We start from the raw sequence: 20,890 nt of genomic DNA on the forward strand, positions 1-20,890 counted from the left end.
CTTATATATACATATTACTATAAAATATGAAGTTGAGATGTATGAGTGTATAATTGATGTATAATTGTATAATTTGCATTGTGTAATATAATTGTATAAATAAAATGATTCTGATAATCATTTTTGCCGGTTAAAGTCTTTATCTTGACTGTGATGTAAATAGATAGCTTTCCTTGACACATTTAATACTGCAAACTCTTATCTGCATTTGTCTGCTTTCTTACACTGCTACCCAGATGTGTTCCAAAACACCTGTGCTTATCAACACACGAAACCACCCGAAAAACTAAAAAAGAAAAAAATATATATCTTGCCCAAAATCTATACTTCAAGTTTGAGTTGCAAAGTTAGGACTAAAAAAAACATTTGCACCGGTTTCGGCCAAAAACAAACAAACAAACAAACAAAAGTTTTTGAATATGAATGTGTCTCAATGTAAGTCTCTCAATTTCTCTCATTGGTCAACGTTCAAAAATGCTATCTTTTTTATCTATAAAATGTTAAATGAAACATGAATACAGATGCATTTTTATTCATTTAGCAGCAAGCTCACTTTAATTGGCATCTGACATTTGTCATTAAACATGATGGGGGGGAAAACAGTGCATTTAAACATGGACATTCCGTTCAATACAAAAAGCCTTTTAAGTGAGACTCCAGTTTAAACTAATGAATTACTGTATGCATTAATATTACAAATAATTTGGCAGGCAATAATATTACACAGTTTTAGATTTCTTATTTGTTTTGAATCCCCTTGCCTTGAAGTGAATTCGGCAGATTAGAATCTGGATATCTGATAATCTTATTTCATTGCCAACTGTGCAGTCACACAGTTTACAGGGCAATAAGATACTAATACATCCATATTCAATAATGCCCTACTAGTTTAATCAAACAAGAACCCAGTTATCACAGTTTACTGACACGGTTTAACAAGAAAGGCATGATTCATGACTCTTGTATTCATCAATATCAGATCGAAGTAGAGAATCGGTGCAACCACAGTGGCTTTAAACACAGATTTGGGCGGGAACTGAGAATTGCATTGCAGTGTCTTATAACAGCAGGCTGAAATCCAAGGTTTCGATATTAGCGATGGGCTCTTTCCAGTAGTTGAAGGTGGAGTACTTCAACAGCTCCAAATCATCTCCCTCCTCCTGTCCCAGGGGTTTTTGGGAGCTCTTGGCCAACTTCCCTTCTTTGGACTTGGGCATAGAAATGCCAATGTCTTCCAGCTCTGACAGGTCCAGTGATGGGATGGGCTGCCTCCAAAACAGGAAGGAGTTGAACTGGCTGCTGGTTGTGTCTAACATTTTGATCTGCGCATTAAGAAGAGATTTAAAAGATCAGGACAGCACTGTTGACAAGCAGATATTTATTTGAATCATAAATTAAGTAATGAAGACAATATCTCAACTAACTTGTTTCACAGAATACATTGCTTTGCTATTTAGAAACCCGTTTACATTTTCCCTCAGTGAGCTCCTGACTTGCTATTTTCAGTCACCTGCTATTTTCAGGGAAACTTGAGCAATTTACATCTGTAAAACAACTTTCATATGCAGGCCAAAGGCTAAAATATAATATAAAATAATAAATAGAATTACTATATTAGTTATAATAAACTAATATATCAATTATATAATGTATTATAATTTTTTTATTTTTAAATGGATTATTATTATGTAAAAAATAAAAAAAAATCTTTTTAAAGTTATGACAATTAAATGCAAACAATTTACATGTAAAATAACTTTCACCTACATGTCAAAGGAGAAATATATTATAAATCTACTACTACTAAAAACAACAACTTATCAATATGATGATTATAAAAGAAGAAATAATAAAACAGTGATAACGAAAAACTTAAATATCACGCTCAAGAATGTCTATATGATAGTGTCTTCATATTAAGCATCTAATTCTATTAATATACTATAATGAGATGCAAGATTTAAGACCTTACAATAATAAAATGTAAGCAGCTCACATGTGCAAATAACTTTCATATCCTTGTCAAAGGAAAAATGTATTATAAAAACAGCTTATTATAAAAGAAGTAATAATAAAACTGTTGTGGCAACAAAAACAGTAAATATGCTCAAGAATAAGCGACAGGATGGTGTCCACACTTCTGCCATCTAATTATATTAATATATTATAATTAGATGCGAGATTTAAGGCTTTAGGAATAAGAACAAAGCAGCATTATCTTTTCGTTACAAAGAAGAGATATCATTTGGAAGCTGCAATTTTAAGTACACATGAAAGCTAATGATTATGATGAAGCCACTCTAATGAATTGAACTACACGCTCCCGTCGCGTCGTTGGGTGATTTAGCTCTGGCCACACAATGCAGCGGCGGTATACGCCCAAATTTCAGAGACAATCGGTGGATGAGGTCCTTAAATGACCATCAGGAATAGCCTGCATGTTTTTTTTATTTTTTTATTGCAGCATCTCACATGCAAATCTATTAACAGAGAGCCCCAAAAATAGTGATGGCGCATCTCATGACAAAGCATTTCAGAGATGCTTCAGTACAGTGGTAAGAATGGATTACAAGCAACTAACATTAAATAGGCCTGAAGCAAAAACATTTACTAATAAAAGACGTGATCTTATTTTTAAATGACAAATGAGGTCACATTAATTTTGTTAGACTGGACATCATGCCTATGTGATGGAACACCAAAATAATTTGTAATGCAAGGGATTAAAAAAAATACATTACTCAAACAAATGGGAAAAAAAAAAAAAAAAAAGCATACCCCTAGTATGTAGTCAGGTTCGCTCTCTTTCAATAACAAGCTGGTTTGTAGTAAGAATAGAAGGTGCACCCTATTTGGTCTCGGTCTTCTCGCCGGCTGCTCAGCATGAACCAACCGCACCCAACATCACCAGTGACAGTCGTGGGCGATTTGCATTAGCCCCGCCCACCTTCTGTGCGTGACTGAAGGGGATCAGTGACCGGTGCATAATTAGCGTCAGGTGGGCGTGGCTGATCTATTGTTCTAATAAAATAGCAAAAACTAGTAACTGCATTTATGAGTGTATGAAGCCGTGGCCTAATGGTTAGAGAGTCGGACTCGTAACCCAAAGGTTGCGGGTTCGAGTCTCGTACCGGCAGGGATTGTAGGTGGGGGGAGTGACTGTACAGCGCTCTCTCCCACCTTCAATACTACGACTGAGGTGCCCTTGAGCAAGGCACCGAACCCCCAACCGCTCCCCGGGCGCTGCAGCAAAAAAAAAAAAAATGGCTGCCCACTGCTCCGGGTGTGTGTTCACGGTGTGTGTGTGTTCACTGCTGTGTGTGTGCACTTTGGATGGGTTAAATGCAGAGCACTAATTCCTAGTATGGGTTACCATACTTGGCCACATGTCACGTCACTGTCACTAGTAGTTTTGTGGTTTTGTTAACGACCCCTTCTTTCTGCAAGTGGAGTCGTCTATTGTGTGATGTGAGTGCTGCTTGTTGATTGGCTGAGTTCACCGTCCATCAGGTCGATTGACCCATCTTTCCACTGCACGCAAAATGGAAATGTATTGATTATTTCAGTCGAATAAAACGCACAGCTTTGGTGTGTGGATATTTACTTTAATTTAGTGAATACCAGTTGCGCCGACTGTAAATGTTTCAGTAGATTGATATTAAAATCACGTTAGATATTTACAGTGTGCAAATAGGAGGAGTAGTGTGCAAACAGATAACACTATACATAGTTATCCAATATCATCCTTTAATTAAATATAGAATATTCAATACTATAATTTGATAATAATAAGAAGCTTCAGATACAAACACATGAGACAAAAATAAATGATTTACACTAGAGTTCAGCTCATTTCCACTTTTCCAGTAATACAAAACGTAGTCAATCCTGTTTAACAGGGAAAGTTAAAACATTCACTAAATGTACATTTTTGTACCCTACATTGTGCTAGCCGCAAAGCAGTCAGTGAAATAAAACAAAACAAAACAATAAATAAAATAAAATAATACAATTAGGGTAATATAGAAATACTATTAGTATTAGAATACTATTACTATTAGAAATACTAATAGTATTTCTGAAATCTAAAAGGTTTTAGAACAAAGTGTATTTATTGATGTGTTTTACAAGATTACTCTAATGCATTGCAGGGACCGTTATGTTAAAGAAAGAAAGAAAGAAAGTAAGTTCTGTCATTATTTACTCACCCTCAAAACTTGTATACCTTTCTTTTTTTTATGTGGAACACACACACACACACACACACAAACATGTTTGGCAGGATGTTTGGGACTGACAGCCTCAGTCATCATTCCCATTTAATTGCATTATTTTGCCCATACAATGAATGTGAATAAAGCTGTCATTCTTCTTAGCATCTCCTTTTGTGTTCTACTAAAGAAAGAAAGTCGTATTGGTTTGAAAAAATGAGGGTGATGACAGATTTTCTATTCTTTTCTATTCTATTCTATTCTATTCCAGTGTAGTCTAGTCTAGTTGCCATCGTCAGTGCAGCTCGAACCTGCACTTCCATCCTCCAACCACGAGATGCCACTAGATACCTGATAATAATTCAAATCCCATACGTCTTAATGACCTTAATATATCAAAACATATTTTACAGAAACATTGTTGTCAGTATGACCTAACATAACACTTTGCCAAGTAGAGAAAATATCATATAGTTATAAAGAGTAAATTAGCTTCCGACTTGACGTCATTGTTTACAAACACAGGCACCGGAAGTGAGACACAGGCAAAAACAAGATTACGGAAAGAGTGGTGAGAAAGAGAGAGACGTGCGCTGTATCAGCCTGTCGGGTAGACAACACATATCTGTAGATTTCATCCAGACACCTTCACTGGATTACTGTATTTTACAGTCTATGTTTTAGAGGTTTTTAAAGACCTGCAGAAAGGTCGCTATGGTAAGTTTGTGCTGCTGCTGTTGTAAGTGATGTATTGTGAACTGCTGTACTCTTAGTATACATTAATATGTTTATGAATTCACATGCTGTACTAAGTAGAAGTTGTTTTTTTGCAAATAGATTGGCAAATAAATATCTTATTGTTCTGAAGAGACACAATCCTTGTGTTGACAGTTCACTTATTAACAACCTCATCTGCAGTGTTTTTTGTTTAAAATGACAACAATTCCTCATTTTCACTGTTCAGTTTAGTGAGTGAATCTTGTCTAAATGTCTTTCTGTTTGTTTTAGAGTTTGTGAAATTCAAAATATGAGATCAGAAATCCTTCTTAACCTCCAGAGCGTCACCCTTCAGTGATCAGGTGAAAACTAACCCTAAGGGTCTTCCAGCATATGTAATTATTATGCATGAAACAGTTTTGCCAAACAAACTATTGTAACTCTGAAGCTCATATTTTTATGTCTACTTAAGAATTGCACGGTAATGCATTCTGGGTTGTACATGTAGAGTTTGTAAATGCTGACATGCTTTATGTGCGTCCACAGAAAGCCTCCCTGTGACTCAGCTGCTCCCAGAATTAGGCAACTCAAAAACAACAGGACAAGGCAGAGGTGTGCTGAAAAACGGCCACTTTAACGGTTTCCTCCTCCGCATACTAGTGATGGATGTGGCATGATAGCAAGAAAGTATCAAGTTTTTCCACTAGATACCTGATAATAATTCAAATCCCATACGTCTTAATGACCTTAATATATCAAAACATATTTTACAGAAACATTGTTGTCAGTATGACCTAACATAACACTTTGCCAAGTAGAGAAAATATCATATAGTTATAAAGAGTAAATTAGCTTCCGACTTGACGTCATTGTTTACAAACACAGGCACCGGAAGTGAGACACAGGCAAAAACAAGATTACGGAAAGAGTGGTGAGAAAGAGAGAGACGTGCGCTGTATCAGCCTGTCGGGTAGACAACACATATCTGTAGATTTCATCCAGACACCTTCACTGGATTACTGTATTTTACAGTCTATGTTTTAGAGGTTTTTAAAGACCTGCAGAAAGGTCGCTATGGTAAGTTTGTGCTGCTGCTGTTGTAAGTGATGTATTGTGAACTGCTGTACTCTTAGTATACATTAATATGTTTATGAATTCACATGCTGTACTAAGTAGAAGTTGTTTTTTTGCAAATAGATTGGCAAATAAATATCTTATTGTTCTGAAGAGACACAATCCTTGTGTTGACAGTTCACTTATTAACAACCTCATCTGCAGTGTTTTTTGTTTAAAATGACAACAATTCCTCATTTTCACTGTTCAGTTTAGTGAGTGAATCTTGTCTAAATGTCTTTCTGTTTGTTTTAGAGTTTGTGAAATTCAAAATATGAGATCAGAAATCCTTCTTAACCTCCAGAGCGTCACCCTTCAGTGATCAGGTGAAAACTAACCCTAAGGGTCTTCCAGCATATGTAATTATTATGCATGAAACAGTTTTGCCAAACAAACTATTGTAACTCTGAAGCTCATATTTTTATGTCTACTTAAGAATTGCACGGTAATGCATTCTGGGTTGTACATGTAGAGTTTGTAAATGCTGACATGCTTTATGTGCGTCCACAGAAAGCCTCCCTGTGACTCAGCTGCTCCCAGAATTAGGCAACTCAAAAACAACAGGACAAGGCAGAGGTGTGCTGAAAAACGGCCACTTTAACGGTTTCCTCCTCCGCATACTAGTGATGGATGTGGCATGATAGCAAGAAAGTATCAAGTTTTTAACTTAAGAAGGAATTTATGTAATATATCTGTAAGCGATTGCTTTTAAAAGACTGACACGGGTAGAAACGTGGGTCCTAAATCTCAGAAATATGAAGTAAGCAAAAATTTAATTTTTGGGAAAAGAAAACAGTCACTGTCAGATTTTTTTTTTATCAGCAACCAAATTTTTTTTTAAAAACGTGTTTAGCTTTCCACCCCAGTTTAATTGGCTCTGTTTATTATAAGCACCTAATCTCACCTGTCAGGTCATGGCAGATTCTTGCCCAGACACCGTTGATGGTGAGATTATAGGCATTTCTGAGGGACAGCAGTTAAACACAACCAAAAATGAGGACTTTGATGCTGCTAAACCACAGGACAAGGGAGTCAGCCAAAAAGAGGGTGTCACCAACACTGAGCAATCCTCTGGGAGTATTTCTCACCATATGAAAGATGACCTTATAACATGCAAAAATCCTCCAACAACCACAGCTTCCCTTGAAGACGAAGTTAATGCAACTCTGTCTGCGACCAGTAAAAGCCAAGACAAAACCGATGAATCTGAGATCATCAATAGCCAATCCTACACGCCCAGCCAATCAGAGGTGACTCCCACTTTCTCCATGGCCAGTCTGGAGTTCTCCGAGGAGACTAATGGGATTCCTCCTGATAGACCTTTGATTTCATCCAAATCTGCTGAGGATGGCAACCAAGTCCCCTCTCAGGGGAGCGGAGGGGCCTGTGTGGGGGCTGCGAGATCATCAGAGCCTAGCATGCCGGCATATTATTTTGTCAAGTGGATTACCTGGAAAGAGAAGAAGACGGCTATTATCACACAGAGCGAGAACGGACCCTGCCCCCTGATTGCCGTCATGAACATTCTGTTGTTGCGGTGGAAGGTAAGCCATTCAGCATTACCTGCTCGTCATAGTTAGGGTTGAAAAAAGGTGGAAAATTTCCAGTAAATTTCGGAAACATTTCAGAAATTTTGGAAACTTTCCAGGATTTTTTGGGAATATTCCAGGGATTTTTGGAAAGTTTCGGGAAATGTACCGGAAATTTTCCACCCCTTTGCAACCCTAGTCATAGTACAAACACATGGTTCAAAACAAGTACATTATGTGTGGTGTTTGCTAAGGCAAGCATCACTTAAACTGTTTGAACAAACCCAAATAAATATTAAACTTAAAATAACTGCGTAAAAATTGTAATTAATCTGTGTTAAAAATCAGTGATATATGTAGAAATATAAATCTTACCATTTTTTAAAAAGAAATTAATACATTTTTATTCATCAGTGATGCATTAAATGAATCAAAAGTGACAGTAAAAATATTTGTTACGCAAAATTTCTATTACAAATAAATGCTATTCTTTTGAACTTTCTATTCATCAAAGACTGCAAAAAAAAAATCACAGTTTCCACAAGAGTATAAAGCATGGTTGTGTTTTCAATACTGATAATAAGAAGGAATGTTTCTTGAGCAGTAAATCAGCATATCAGAATGATTTCTGAAGGATCATGTGACACTGAAGACTGGAGTAATGATGCTGAAAATTCAGCTTTGCGTCACAGGGATAAATTACATTTGAAAATATATCATAATATAAAGTAGTTTAAATTGTAATAATATTTCACAATATTACTGTTTTGCTGTATTTCTCATAAAACAAATGCAGCCTTAGTGAGGCTTCTTTAAAAACATACAAAAATCTTACCAACCCCAGACTTTTGAACTGTAGTGTATATATAAATATATAAAATCCATTGTAATCAGTCATACCAGTATTTAGCTGAATAAAACTTTGACTTTTCACTGACCTAGTAATAGACTCATGACTCTTCTTATCTGTTCCTGTGTGTTACTGTATAAACACGATTTCAGCTTTTAGTCTGATAACACATTCAGGAAAAAAAAAAGTGTTGTGAAATAGAAGACAAAAAATGTAGACGAGGGTGTGCCATGACTAAAAGCAGAAGTATTTGTTTGTGAATTTCATGTATGTGTACTTGAGATCATTACATGTGTGTAAAATACGAACTGTATGAACTCTGTGTCTATTCTTCAGGTGAAGTTACCGGCTCAGACGGAAGTGGTCACCACTGAAGAGCTGATGGCTCACCTTGGTAAGATGTTTTAGAGCACTGGACATGCTGTATCTGTTTCAATATGTTACATCAAATTATATTAAAACACAAAGTGCTTGAGTCACAGCACATCTTTCCTGGTAATGGACTGTGATAAGTTAAGGAGCTCTAGTGATGCACCACAGTAAACTTTATGGTTGGAAACAGATGGCTAGTGTGACTTGAGAAGAAGGGTGTGTGTGAAAGCATTTGTGTTTCAGTACCACTAATGGCACCCCAATCACGGATTATACCATTAAGTCTCTGCTCTTTGTGTAAGTAGTAATTTAGAAGATGCTTTTAGGTTAAATGCCTTGCTCAAGGACACAATGGCAATACTTTCTGACCCTTCGATGGGTTTGAATCGTTACTAGTCCAGATGTTTAAAGTAATAGTTCAGCCAAAAATGAAAATTTGCTGAAAATGTACCTTCCCTCAGGCTATCCAAAACTTTGTCAGTTTGTTGAAGTTTAGCATTGCATCTCTTGCTCATCAGTGGATCCTCTGCAGTGAATGGGTGCCGTCAGAATGAGAGTCCAAACAGCTGATAAAAGTATCACAGTAATTCACAAGTAATCGTCATGACTACAGTTGATCAATTAATGTCTTGTGAAGCGAAAAACTGCATTTTTAAGAAATAAATCCATCATTAAAGCGATTTAACTTTAAACTGTTGCTTCTGGCCAAAATACAAATCCAATACAAAAGTCCATTTCCCTGTTATCCTTCCACATTAAACTCCACCAACATATTTGTTTAGAATAGTTTTGGACCGTTTACACTTGTAAATGGTTTATCGCTTAATCTGTGTTGATCTGTGTGGATAGAGGGGAAAAAAAAGTCTTGATGGATTTGTTTATTACAAACATGCAGCTTTTTGCGTCACTGGAGTTGTGTGGATTATTGTGGATTCAGAATGAGAGTCCAAACAGCTGATAAAAGTATCACAGTAATTCACAAGTAATCGTCATGACTACAGTTGATCAATTAATGTCTTGTGAAGCGAAAAACTGCATTTTTAAGAAATAAATCCATCATTAAAGCGATTTAACTTTAAACTGTTGCTTCTGGCCAAAATACAAATCCAATACAAAAGTCCATTTCCCTGTTATCCTTCCACATTAAACTCCACCAACATATTTGTTTAGAATAGTTTTGGACCGTTTACACTTGTAAATGGTTTATCGCTTAATCTGTGTTGATCTGTGTGGATAGAGGGGAAAAAAAAGTCTTGATGGATTTGTTTATTACAAACATGCAGCTTTTTGCGTCACTGGAGTTGTGTGGATTATTGTGGATTATTGTGATGTTTTTATCAGCTATTTGGACTCTCATTCTGACGGCACCCATTCACTGCAGAGGATCCATTGGTGAGCAAGTGATGTAATGCTACATTTCTCCAGATCTGTTCTGATGAGGAAACATACTCATCTTCATCTTGAATGGCCTGAGCAAATTTTCTGCATATTTTCATTTTTGGGTGAACTATTTCTTTAACCACCACTCTGTTGATCAGCTATGGGTGTAAGTTTTCTTTTACAGTGTCCCTAGAAAGTATTTAAAAACGGTTGCACATGGAAGTCACATACATGAATGTCATTGCATTGCATTACATAACAAAATTCAAATCAAGTGGCAACTGTAAAAAATCTCAAATTATATATATATATATATATATATATATGTGTGTGTGTGTGTGTGTGTGTGTATGCATATACTTACATTTCTCTAATACAATGAATTAAGCGGCCAAAATTTTTTCCGAGCCACTGTATATCACCTCTAATTAGGTCATAGCTAGTAAGATCAACATGTAATGAGGATGTTATGTTGCTGAGTGATGGGGAAATAAACCAGAAGCACTTTCACAAACAATACAAATATGTTTGACATGAAAAGGTGACACTTGTCAAATCACATAGTGAAAACAACCTTCGACAGAAAGCTAAAGTGTTTTTCAAATGCTTAAGTCTGATTCTATTCTTGTTCCAGGTGAATGTGTGCTGTCCATCAAACCGCGGGAGGAAGCAGAGGGCATGGAGCTCAATTTCCAGCAGGTAGATCGTAGTGTGGGAGAACAAGTGTAACAGGCTCAGCTCTGCACAGATCTTCAGCACGTCTAGTGAATATAATTAACATGTTAAGCAGATGGGCTGTGCTGGAAACCTCTGAACCAAAAGATATATACAATCAGATATTGTGAATGAGGCTTGAAGCTTGTGATCCATTCATTAACAATTCCAACATTTACAACGTGTGTTTGTGCTTATGATTGCACAAATGAAAGCCTCCTTTTGTTCATGTGCTGTTGCTGTTTCTTTTTGCTCATGATTGAAAATGAGATGGATTCAATAGAAGAATTCAAGCTCATGCAAGATATTGCTAATATTTTCATCTTTTTATTTTCATCATATTTTTATTATTTAAATAGCTTGAGTGTACACAGATAATACAAATGAAATATGTATACATGATTTATTTTGGAATATTTGAGATTGTTATTTTTTTCTGAATATAGTCTGCTGTTCGCTTGTGTTGAAAATTGGAAATGGATATAATCAAGGTTTATTTAATAAAAAAAAGAAAAAGAAATTAGTTACTTTTATTCAGCAAGGATGCCATTAATTTGTCAATGGTGACAGTAAATGCATTTATATTGCTACAAATAAAGGCTGTTCTTTTGAAATTTCTATTCATCAAAGAATCCTGGAAAAAGTATGATAGTTTCCACAAAAGTTGTAAGCAGCACAACTGTTTTTTACATTAATAATAAGAAATGTTTCTTGAGCACCAAATCAGCATATTAGAATGATTTCTGAAGAATACTGACACCAAAAGTACGAACTGTAATGCATTTATTAATTTGTCATTTTTAAAATACAATCTACATGATTTCAACTTAATAGGTTAGCTCAGAGCAGTTAGCATGTTTTGTGGTAAATATTGCTCATAATATCTTCCACTTGACCCAGAAATCTCAAGATCTCACACGCTGAGGTTAGTAACATAACCATGATAAATTACCCTGAAATAGCACCATGTATTTGTATGCAATATTTCTCATTCCCTTCACAGAACATGAGCGATGTGATGGCTGTGCTGCCAAAGTTGTCCACGGGCCTCGACGTTAATGTACGTTTTACAGGTGTGTCGGATTTTGAGTACACGCCTGAATGCATCGTCTTTGATCTGCTTGACATTCCGCTCTACCACGGCTGGCTTGTCGACCCACAGGTACCCACGTCACCCAGAAAAATGCTCTAAAGTATGAATTCTGTATATCCAAACAACAATATAAGTGCTCCATTCTTTTTCAGAGTCCTGAGGTGGTGTCTGCAGTGGGCAAACTCAGCTACAACCAACTGGTGGAGAAGATCATAGAGTTTAAGCACTCGAAAGATAGCAGTCAAGTCAGCGAAGGTACATTTGATGTTATTTCTTAAACACAAATGGCTCAGATATTGTGTATCAGAAGTGTGTGGGCTTCTCATCATTGGATTAATGGCTGATGGTAAGTCTTAATGCCTGTTTGTTTACAGGTTTGATAGCAGAGCAATTTTTGGAGTCCACAGCAACCCAGCTGTCATATCACGGCCTGTGTGAGCTCAACACGACAGCCAAGGAGGGCGAACTGTCTGTGTTTTTCAGGAACAACCACTTCAGCACTATGATAAAGCACAAGGTGTTTATCAGCCTTCCCACACCAACACTCTCCATAGCAGCTAAGCTGATTATAACAACCCCAGCGACGTCAAGCGGCTTTAAACCCACCAAAAAAAAAAAAAGATTTTTGGGCAGATTTTTATAGCAAAAATAGCACAGAAGTATTTATTTGTTCATGTTTATAACCCCGAGTTAAACATTCAGCTTCAATAACTGCATTTTGCTCACATTTTGAGCAGAAAGATGCACTATAATGCTGAAATTTTGCTTTGATAAATGTATAACATTATGACTTAAGGCAAGACACTACAGGCAAAAACATGTTTTTTATGCACTGGTCAATTTTGAGATTTTTGTCTGAAGTGATGTCTCAGACTAGTGGAAAGAAAACATTCAAAATACACTTTTAGGTGTTTACTTTATTGCATTTAATCTATTTGCACCTGTACAATACATATCTGTAAAAGCAATTTTCTTAAAATGATTTTTTTTCCTGGACTGAGCCAGAAATTTCCACTTCTGTAGTGCTTAAATTCCAGTTTGATTCCTGTCTGTATTCTTAAGGTTTTTACAGAGATGTTTGTCGATATATCACTGACCTGATTTTAACATTTTATTCCTCAAAAATATTGAAAATGATTTTTTGCTGGCTGTTTCTGATTTATAGAGTCATAAAATATATCCAAAATCTCCTCTATTATAACCTTTGAGTCTAATATATGTTAACAAAATGAAACAAAAATGTTCAGATTTTTGTACTGGAAAAATGTTAAAGTGCATATTTAATTAGATAATGCCTTATTTGCATATTTAAACATAACAGTTAAGAAAACCGTTCCTATATGAATTTCTTTTAGCTGCTGAACACAAAAGAAGATATTTTGAACAATGACTGCAGCCATCGACTTTCGTAGTATGAAAAAGAAAAATTCTTTGGAAGTCAATGGCTACGGTCAACTGTTACCAACATTCTTTCAACATCTTATCCACTGACCAGTCATCAATGTGTGAAATTGCAGGGTCACCTTTACCTGCTGGTCACAGATCAGGGTTTCCTGCAGGAGGAGAGCGTAGTGTGGGAGAGTCTCCATAATGTGGAGGGGGATGGGAATTTCTGTGACTCAGACTTCAGATTGTGCCACCCTTCCCAGAAACCCACAGGAGCCAGCCAGCCCTCTGCACAACAACAGCAGAAAATGCAGATCGACCAGGTGATTAAGATTTTGCCTTTCTTTTTGCTATCATGTAGGTATAGTAACCAATAATATCAAAGCCTAACATGTAGCACCTCCCTGAAATCCGATCAAATCCCAATGCAAAAAAAAAAAAAGCTACATTATTTCCCACTGATTATTCTGTTTCACTCAGAAGCATGTAATTGCTGTGAGAAAGCTGTTTCATGTTGACATATACACCAACATTGGCTTAAGATTCATTCAGTGAACGTTTGAATGTGTTATCCAGGACTACCTGGTGGCGATGTCCCTGCAGCAGCAGCAGGGTGAAGCTCCCGGACCCATGAGTGATCTTGAGCTGGCCAGACAGCTACAGCAGGAGGAGTATCAGCAGCCACAAACACAACAGCACCAGCCCTCAGCAGGACAGGTACTTCCTGTCTTCCCTTCAGAAGGGAACTCTTGTGCATCAACTTAGAGAATCATCCTTTGAGATTAAACTGGCTTTATTCATGAAACCCTGGCAGAATGAATGTCTGAGTAAGTCATTTATAAACCATTGTATAAACTGTTGCATTCAGTATAGTGCAGCGGTTTACATAAGAGTAGATTCATGAATGATTTACACATACTTGTCTCAAAGTACACTCCTGTTCAAAGATTTTTTTTAAATAAGTCTCTTATGCTTACCAAGGCTGCATTTATTTGATCAAAAGACGATCAGAATGTTTTCTGTTTTAACATATTTTAAAATGTAATTTATTCCTGTGATGGCTTCAGTCACATGATTCTTCAGAAATTATTCTAATATCTAATATAAAAAATCTTGCAGACCCAAACTCTTGAACCCTAAAACTTCTTGTTCACCCAAAAATGAAAATTCTGTCATTTACTCACCCTCATGTTGTTCCAAACCTGTATTAGTTCTTTATGATATTTTAAAGCATTTTCATGATGTGGTAACTTAAAGGGACACTCCACCCCAAAATGAAAATGTTGTCATTAATCACTTACCCCCATGTCGTTCCAAACCCGTAAAAGCTTTGTTCGTCTTCGGAAACCAATTGAAGATGTCCCTTTAAGTATGGAAGCTTGTTTCCTCCATGAGATAAAAAAAAAAAAAAAAAATTATGAATTTTTATTTTACGATTCAGACTTTTTTTCTCACAAGTTTATATCTCATAATTTTGTCTTTTGTTCCTGCAATTTTGAGAAAAGAAATAGAGAAAAAAAAATAAAAAAAGAATTGTGAGCTAAAAAGTTGCCCTTACCCTTTCTATCTTTTATTCTGTGGCTGAAACATAAAACAGAATTGTTAGATGTAAACTCAGAATTGTGATGAAAAAAGTCAAATTAATAAAATGTAAACTCTGGTTTCTAAAAAGAGAGTAAAAAATTGTGAGATGTAAACTCACAATTGTGATGAAAAAAAAGTCAGAATTGTGAGATCAAAACTTTTTTAGATTTTTATTGAATGGTAGAAACTAGCTTCCTACGTGAGACAGTTAAAAAAAAAATCCCTTTTGGACGAGCTATTCTTTTAAAAGCCTAAAGCAGTTGTCAAATGCCCTTTGTAAACTTTTCCTCGCTCGGTTAAAGATTTCTGCAGTAGTGTAGTGACAAAATTCAGACGAGTTACTGAAATTGATCTCTAAATGTGTACTTTCTTCATATCCCTGCAGATGAGAGGTCAGGCCGCATCTCAGCACAGAGGACAGAGGCGCCGGGAAAAGAAGGACGACTCGGATTGTTGTATTCTTTAAGTCAAACTCCACCCACCACCATATCCAGACTCTCAAAGCCACTTCAGCTTCAGTTTCTTCTATACCTCTACTGAAACAAAGGACTTCACTCTTAGCAGACCTGTCGTCCCAATGCCAAGCCTGCCTTTACAGTACAGTTGATCCCCTTGTTTTTGCCTTTCCTTTATCCTTGAGGTTGGAACTGTTGCTCATCATTGTCTACTGGACCAAATAAAGGTAGCAATTGTTTCTAAGCATTAATGAGCATTTGTTTGAGTGCTACTGTGGAGCTCCTAACTATGCCATTAAAGATTGAAGACTGTAATGGTATATAATCAGGTATTGTAATAAGAATTTAATATTACACTGAAATACTACTGTCTCAAGTTGATCTGTACATAGTTACTGGTCATTGGCTTTTCATCCAAAGTGATATACAGTACACTACGTACATTTGATTGCCTCAACGCACCGTGGAGCTCCCTGGATCCTGTAAACTGAGCTAATAAAAGCCACCTCTGTGTTAACAGGAAATGTGTTGATTTATGAAATGTCTGGAATATTGGTATTATACAAAGAAACTTAAGTGCAGCATTTTTGGAGCAGTCATCGAAATCATTTTGCACACACATAGAGTTTAGTATTACCATAAGTACACATAGCCTACAGTGGGCTCCAAAAGTCTGAAGGCACTTGTGAAAATGCTTCTATTTTGCATTTTTGTCTAATACAAACCTGATGATGATGTTCTCCAGCACCATTTGAGAATAATTCAAAGAGCATCTGTGCTTTAATGGAAGACAGAACGTCTGGCCGTCTGTATAGAGACTTTGCCTTTCATCATTTCCTTTTTATTTATTTGCATTTTTATCATAACTAATTTAACTTAACAATTCGAACTTTGAAAATTTACAGATTTAAATGGGGAAAATCCTATATTTTTTATATGGTGTCTTTTCTAAAGGAACATTCACTACAGTGCAAAAGTTTGGGGCCATTTAAAATAAATAAATAAATGAATGCTTCCATTCAACAAGGATGCATTCAATTAATAAGTGACAATAGAGACATTTGTTACAAAGGATTTCTATATAATCCAATTCAAATAATCCTACAAAAATGGTTTCCACAAAAAAAATATTAAGCAAGAAGAAACATTTCTTTAGCACCAGGTATTAGATTGATTTCTGAAGGATCACGTGACACTAAAGACTGGAGTAATGATGCTGTAAATTCAGCTTTGCATCACAGGAATAAATTACAATTTATAAAATATAAATTACAATTTATAAAATAGAAAACAGTTATTTTAAATAGTAAATTTTACTGTATTTTTGATTAAATCTATGCAGCCTTGGTGAGCATAGGATACTTCTTTAGAAAACATTTTAAAAATCTCCCCGACCCGAAACTTTTGAACAATGTTTTTTTGTATTATATTTCATAATAATTATATTAAATAAATAATTTTAATATATTTTATTTAGCCTAAAACAGATTTTCTTTTCTGTAATAAAGCAGGAGGCAAAAACTGATTTTACTTTTCAAACCCGATCAGCATTCTGACTATAACTTGTTCAAAGTAAAACCTGACTAAAGAGACATGCTAAGAGATACAGATAGAACTATTGAAAAAATGCAAGTTAGATTTAAGTCCCTTTCAATCACTTTGAAAGGGATAGTTCACCCAAAAATGAAAGTTCTGTCATTAATTACTCACCCTCATGTCATTCTAAACCCGTAAGACCTTCGTTCATCTTCGGAACACAAAGATAGATAAGATATTTTTGATGGAATCTGAGAGCTGTCTGACCCTGCATAGACAGCAACGCAACTGAAACGTTCCCAAGTCCAGAGACGTAGCAAGGAGATCTGTAAAATAATCCATATGACATCAGTGGTTCAACCGTAATTTTACGAAGCTACGAGAATACTTTTTGTACGCAAAGAAAACAAAAATAACGACTTTATTCAACATTTCATCTCCTCCGCGTCACCGTAGTGCCATTTTGGAGAGTATCCACTGAATGCAAACAGCGTATGCTGTTCTGTGTTAGCTGCGCCACGCGGATATGCTGTTTACGTCATTTACGCTTATACGCTGTTTGCATTCAGTGGTTACTCACCAAAATGGCGCTACGGTGACACGGAGGACACAAATTGTTGAATAAAGTCGTTATTTTTGTTTTCGCGTACAAAAAGTATTCTCATAGATTCGTAAAATTACGGTTGAACCCCTGATGTCACATGGATTATTTTACCCATGTCATTGTTACGTTTCTGGACGTTGATCGTGTTACTTACATTGCTGTCTATGGGAGGGTCAGAGAGCTCTCAGAATGCATCAAAAATATCTTAATTTGTGTTCCAAAGATGAACGGGGGTCTTACGGGTTTGGAACGACATGAGGGTGAGTAATTAATGACAGAATTTTCATTTTTGGGTGAACTATCCCTTTAAATACAAGTATATATACATCATTTAATAAATGTGTATATCATTTATCATAAATGTGAACATAGATGAAGTGGTTCACAAACACTTGATGTAAAGAAACATGTCATACATATTGTTTATTAGTGCTGATTTAGGAAAATGTGCTCACAGTCAGAGATAATTTCATTTCATTTTTTTATATGGAAGCTGTCCAATTGTACAGTTTTAACGTGAAATACAAAAAAGCTAAACTTTTCAAAAAGAAGACTTTATAAGTACAAAAACAAATAACATACAAGGTGCTGCATTTCATCTTTTTCTCCCCCTGTGTGCTTTGCGTTAAGAAAATTAAAGTGCAAGACAAACACCAGGGTTCAAATGTTTTCGCAAGAAACGGCGCAACTCCAAACGAATATCAGATCTTTTGTAACAACTCTTTAAAAACATATTCAATACACAAACCATGCATGGACTGACTAAAAAAAGGTGATAATCAGATTATAACATTAGACATGTTAGATGTCTATGGTACTGACACACACAACAAATTCCACGGGGTTGATAGAAAACCGATTTCTGGCGACTAATGAACAATTCTACATGACTCAGTGAGAAGTTAATGTGCTAGACACGTTTGCGATTGGCTTCTTTTGAGTTTGTCACAATGAAACATGAGAATTACCAACACTGATGGGTAATTACAACACACGCTCGTCACCTCCACGCACTCATGAGATCAGCGTGTCATTTTGGTTTTCCTTCTTTTCGAGGTTTTGAGAGCCTTTACCAAAGAGTAAAAACAAATAATCCACTCGATGCTTCAGAACGAAATCACAACCTCACAAATAATGCAAAGTATATGGATATTTACAGAGCACAGTGGTTTGTATGAGGCACTATGTTGTACTGAACATGTTACATTTCTGTGGTGTGGCATTGTACTTGCAACAACAAAAAAAACGACATTGTTTGTCAATGGACTGAGGATATGAATAATATATCCATAAACGGATATATATGATCATATGTCCAAATGTTTTCATGTTTATTTCCCATGAAATAAGCTGCTTTCGATCACTTTACAAGTACTTTGCTGCCCCAGATCAGTCAAATCTGATTATTCACTCCATTCACTCCTTAATCATTATGCAATTTGTTAGATTCATATTAATCTAACGTCCCACTGTTCAGTCATTCTTTTGAATGTTGCAATCTAGAACTAGACTTCATTAACTGCTTATTAATGTAAATTACAAGTTTTCTTGTTAATGTGTCTTTTTAAATTGCAAGTCTGATATTTTATTTTGCAGGATACTGAATTGCTGTTGTCAGGATATTAAGATATAACATTAGTATTCAAATCTCAAGTCTGCAAATGAGGCAGAATATTAGAACTGTGCACTGCCTTTAAAGGAAAAGTTCACTCAGAAATGACAATTTGCTGAAAATGTACTCGCTCTCAGGCCATTCGAGATGTTTCCAAGTGTGTTGGAACAGATTTGGAGAAATTGACCCTAACATCACTTGCTCTGCAGTGAATGGGTGCCGTCAGAATGAGAGTCCAAACAGCTGATAAAAACATCACAATAATCCACATGACTCCAATACTAAATTTCTCCAAAAATGTTCAGATGAAAAACAAACTCATCAAACTCTTGGGTGGCCTGATGGTGAATACATTTTCATATTTGGATGAACTCTTCCTTTAAGAGGGAAAACATCACAATAAACAAAAATGATCAAAAAGCAACAGGCCCTACCAATATCACACTGTACAAACTAAAAGCTACTGTAATTATAAGAAAAATGTCCATTAATTTTGGTTATAAATAATCAAACTTTAAACCTTGAGTAAATTAAGCAGCGGTGTTAATTCAGAATTAAACATGACATATATATAGCACATTTATTTCACGAGCCTAAATGCAATTTATGCTGACGCAATGCTAGCAGGTTGTCTGACAGCCGGTTGCCATCTTGCAACCATTGTACCAGAATCGGCACCAGTGAGCAGCGGATGCTAAGTGCAGTCAGACTGCTGATTGGTGAAATCACTGCGATGTGAATCACAATCATTGGTGTTGTTAATTAAACCCGTTTAGCTTTTTTAAAGCAGCATTATCCATAGTAAAATTATCACCTCTAGTCATTTCCCATCTCACATATATTACTACAATATTTGAATAAATAGCAACATCTGACTCCAAATCTTTTTATTCATAATTGGAGTGGCTTTGTTTTAAATTAAGTGCCTATTAAACCTCTATTAACCACCAACAGCCTTTGTTGAGCTTGAACCTTAAAGGAGATATTTTTTCCCCCAATTCATAGCCTTTCAATACCTTCAAATGTAATAGAGCGCATCAAATAATATTCATAAAACTGCTACAAACAAATCTATTTTCCCATTCCATTGATCATTTAATTTCAAATTTTTAAAAATATTATTAAATTACAAATTAAATAAACTGTACTACTACATTTTTTCGACTTTTGGCTAAGATCAAGTGTAATATCTGAAAACAACTAACTAGTAAAAAATACAGTATTTCAAGGCTATAAAAAGAGAGCAAAATTCTCCTTTAAGATATGATAATCTAGACAAAAAGACGCTGTTATGGCTCAAGCTTTGTAAAATTTGTATACATAAATAATTAGTACATATTTCAGTTGAAATTTAAATAATATAATCAAATTTCAGAAATGTAACATCTTAACTTCTAATTTTTTTGTACATGCCTTTAGGGTGCACACTTTACTAGTAACTAATAATAATAATATTCCATAGTAGCAATATAGTGACGATGGCTATACATTTGGAAAATAAAACGTTTTAAATTAGTTCTGGTACACTTGACCTATGAAGATATCCTTCCGGGCTCACAGATAAACTATTTACATCTGTTAAGTGCTAAATTACGTTGCTGTAAGAGAACGACTGGACAGACCTGAACGCAGGGGGCGGGGCTTTGAGAAGAATCCCGAAATCACAGCCTCATTTGCATATTTAAAGGGACTTAAGAGGTCTTTGTTTTGACCTTCACAACAGCAACTCGATGT

The 20,890-nt window shown here is 35.7% G+C and overlaps 2 protein-coding genes and 1 long non-coding RNA gene across 4 annotated transcripts; 2 read left to right on the forward strand and 1 right to left on the reverse strand.

The window, feature by feature from the left end:
- Positions 1-527: 527 nt before the first annotated feature.
- Positions 528-2,958, reverse strand: LOC107716587 (protein AF1q-like). Of its 2 annotated transcripts, none has more exons than XM_016523077.1 (2): positions 2,848-2,958; positions 528-1,322 (listed from the first exon to the last, which is right to left on the reverse strand). In XM_016523077.1, the coding sequence occupies exon 2, from the start codon at positions 1,314-1,316 to the stop codon at positions 1,059-1,061; it is 258 nt and encodes an 85-aa protein (XP_016378563.1). In that variant the 5' UTR covers positions 1,317-1,322; positions 2,848-2,958; the 3' UTR covers positions 528-1,058. The 2 variants fall into 2 exon arrangements, with proteins under 2 accessions (XP_016378563.1, XP_016378562.1); XM_016523076.1 differs by having other exon boundaries at positions 2,779-2,956.
- Positions 2,388-5,612, forward strand: LOC107716588 (uncharacterized). The gene is made up of 4 exons (XR_001637228.1): positions 2,388-2,555; positions 4,737-4,928; positions 5,220-5,290; positions 5,475-5,612. It is a non-coding gene; the product is annotated as an uncharacterized LOC107716588 (long non-coding RNA).
- A 215-nt stretch (positions 5,613-5,827) lies between these two features.
- Positions 5,828-15,941, forward strand: mindy1 (MINDY lysine 48 deubiquitinase 1). The gene is made up of 11 exons (XM_016523075.1): positions 5,828-6,005; positions 6,299-6,367; positions 6,552-7,585; positions 8,757-8,814; positions 10,807-10,871; positions 11,890-12,048; positions 12,132-12,234; positions 12,354-12,496; positions 13,497-13,688; positions 13,942-14,082; positions 15,335-15,941. The coding sequence occupies exons 3-11, from the start codon at positions 6,956-6,958 to the stop codon at positions 15,413-15,415; spliced, it is 1,572 nt and encodes a 523-aa protein (XP_016378561.1). The 5' UTR covers positions 5,828-6,005; positions 6,299-6,367; positions 6,552-6,955; the 3' UTR covers positions 15,416-15,941.
- The last annotated feature ends 4,949 nt before the right edge of the window (positions 15,942-20,890 follow it).

This window comes from Sinocyclocheilus rhinocerous, unplaced genomic scaffold (assembly GCF_001515625.1).
Source record: "Sinocyclocheilus rhinocerous isolate Xijiao unplaced genomic scaffold, SAMN03320098_v1.1 scaffold1682, whole genome shotgun sequence".
Classification (NCBI taxonomy): Eukaryota; Metazoa; Chordata; class Actinopteri; order Cypriniformes; family Cyprinidae; genus Sinocyclocheilus; species Sinocyclocheilus rhinocerous.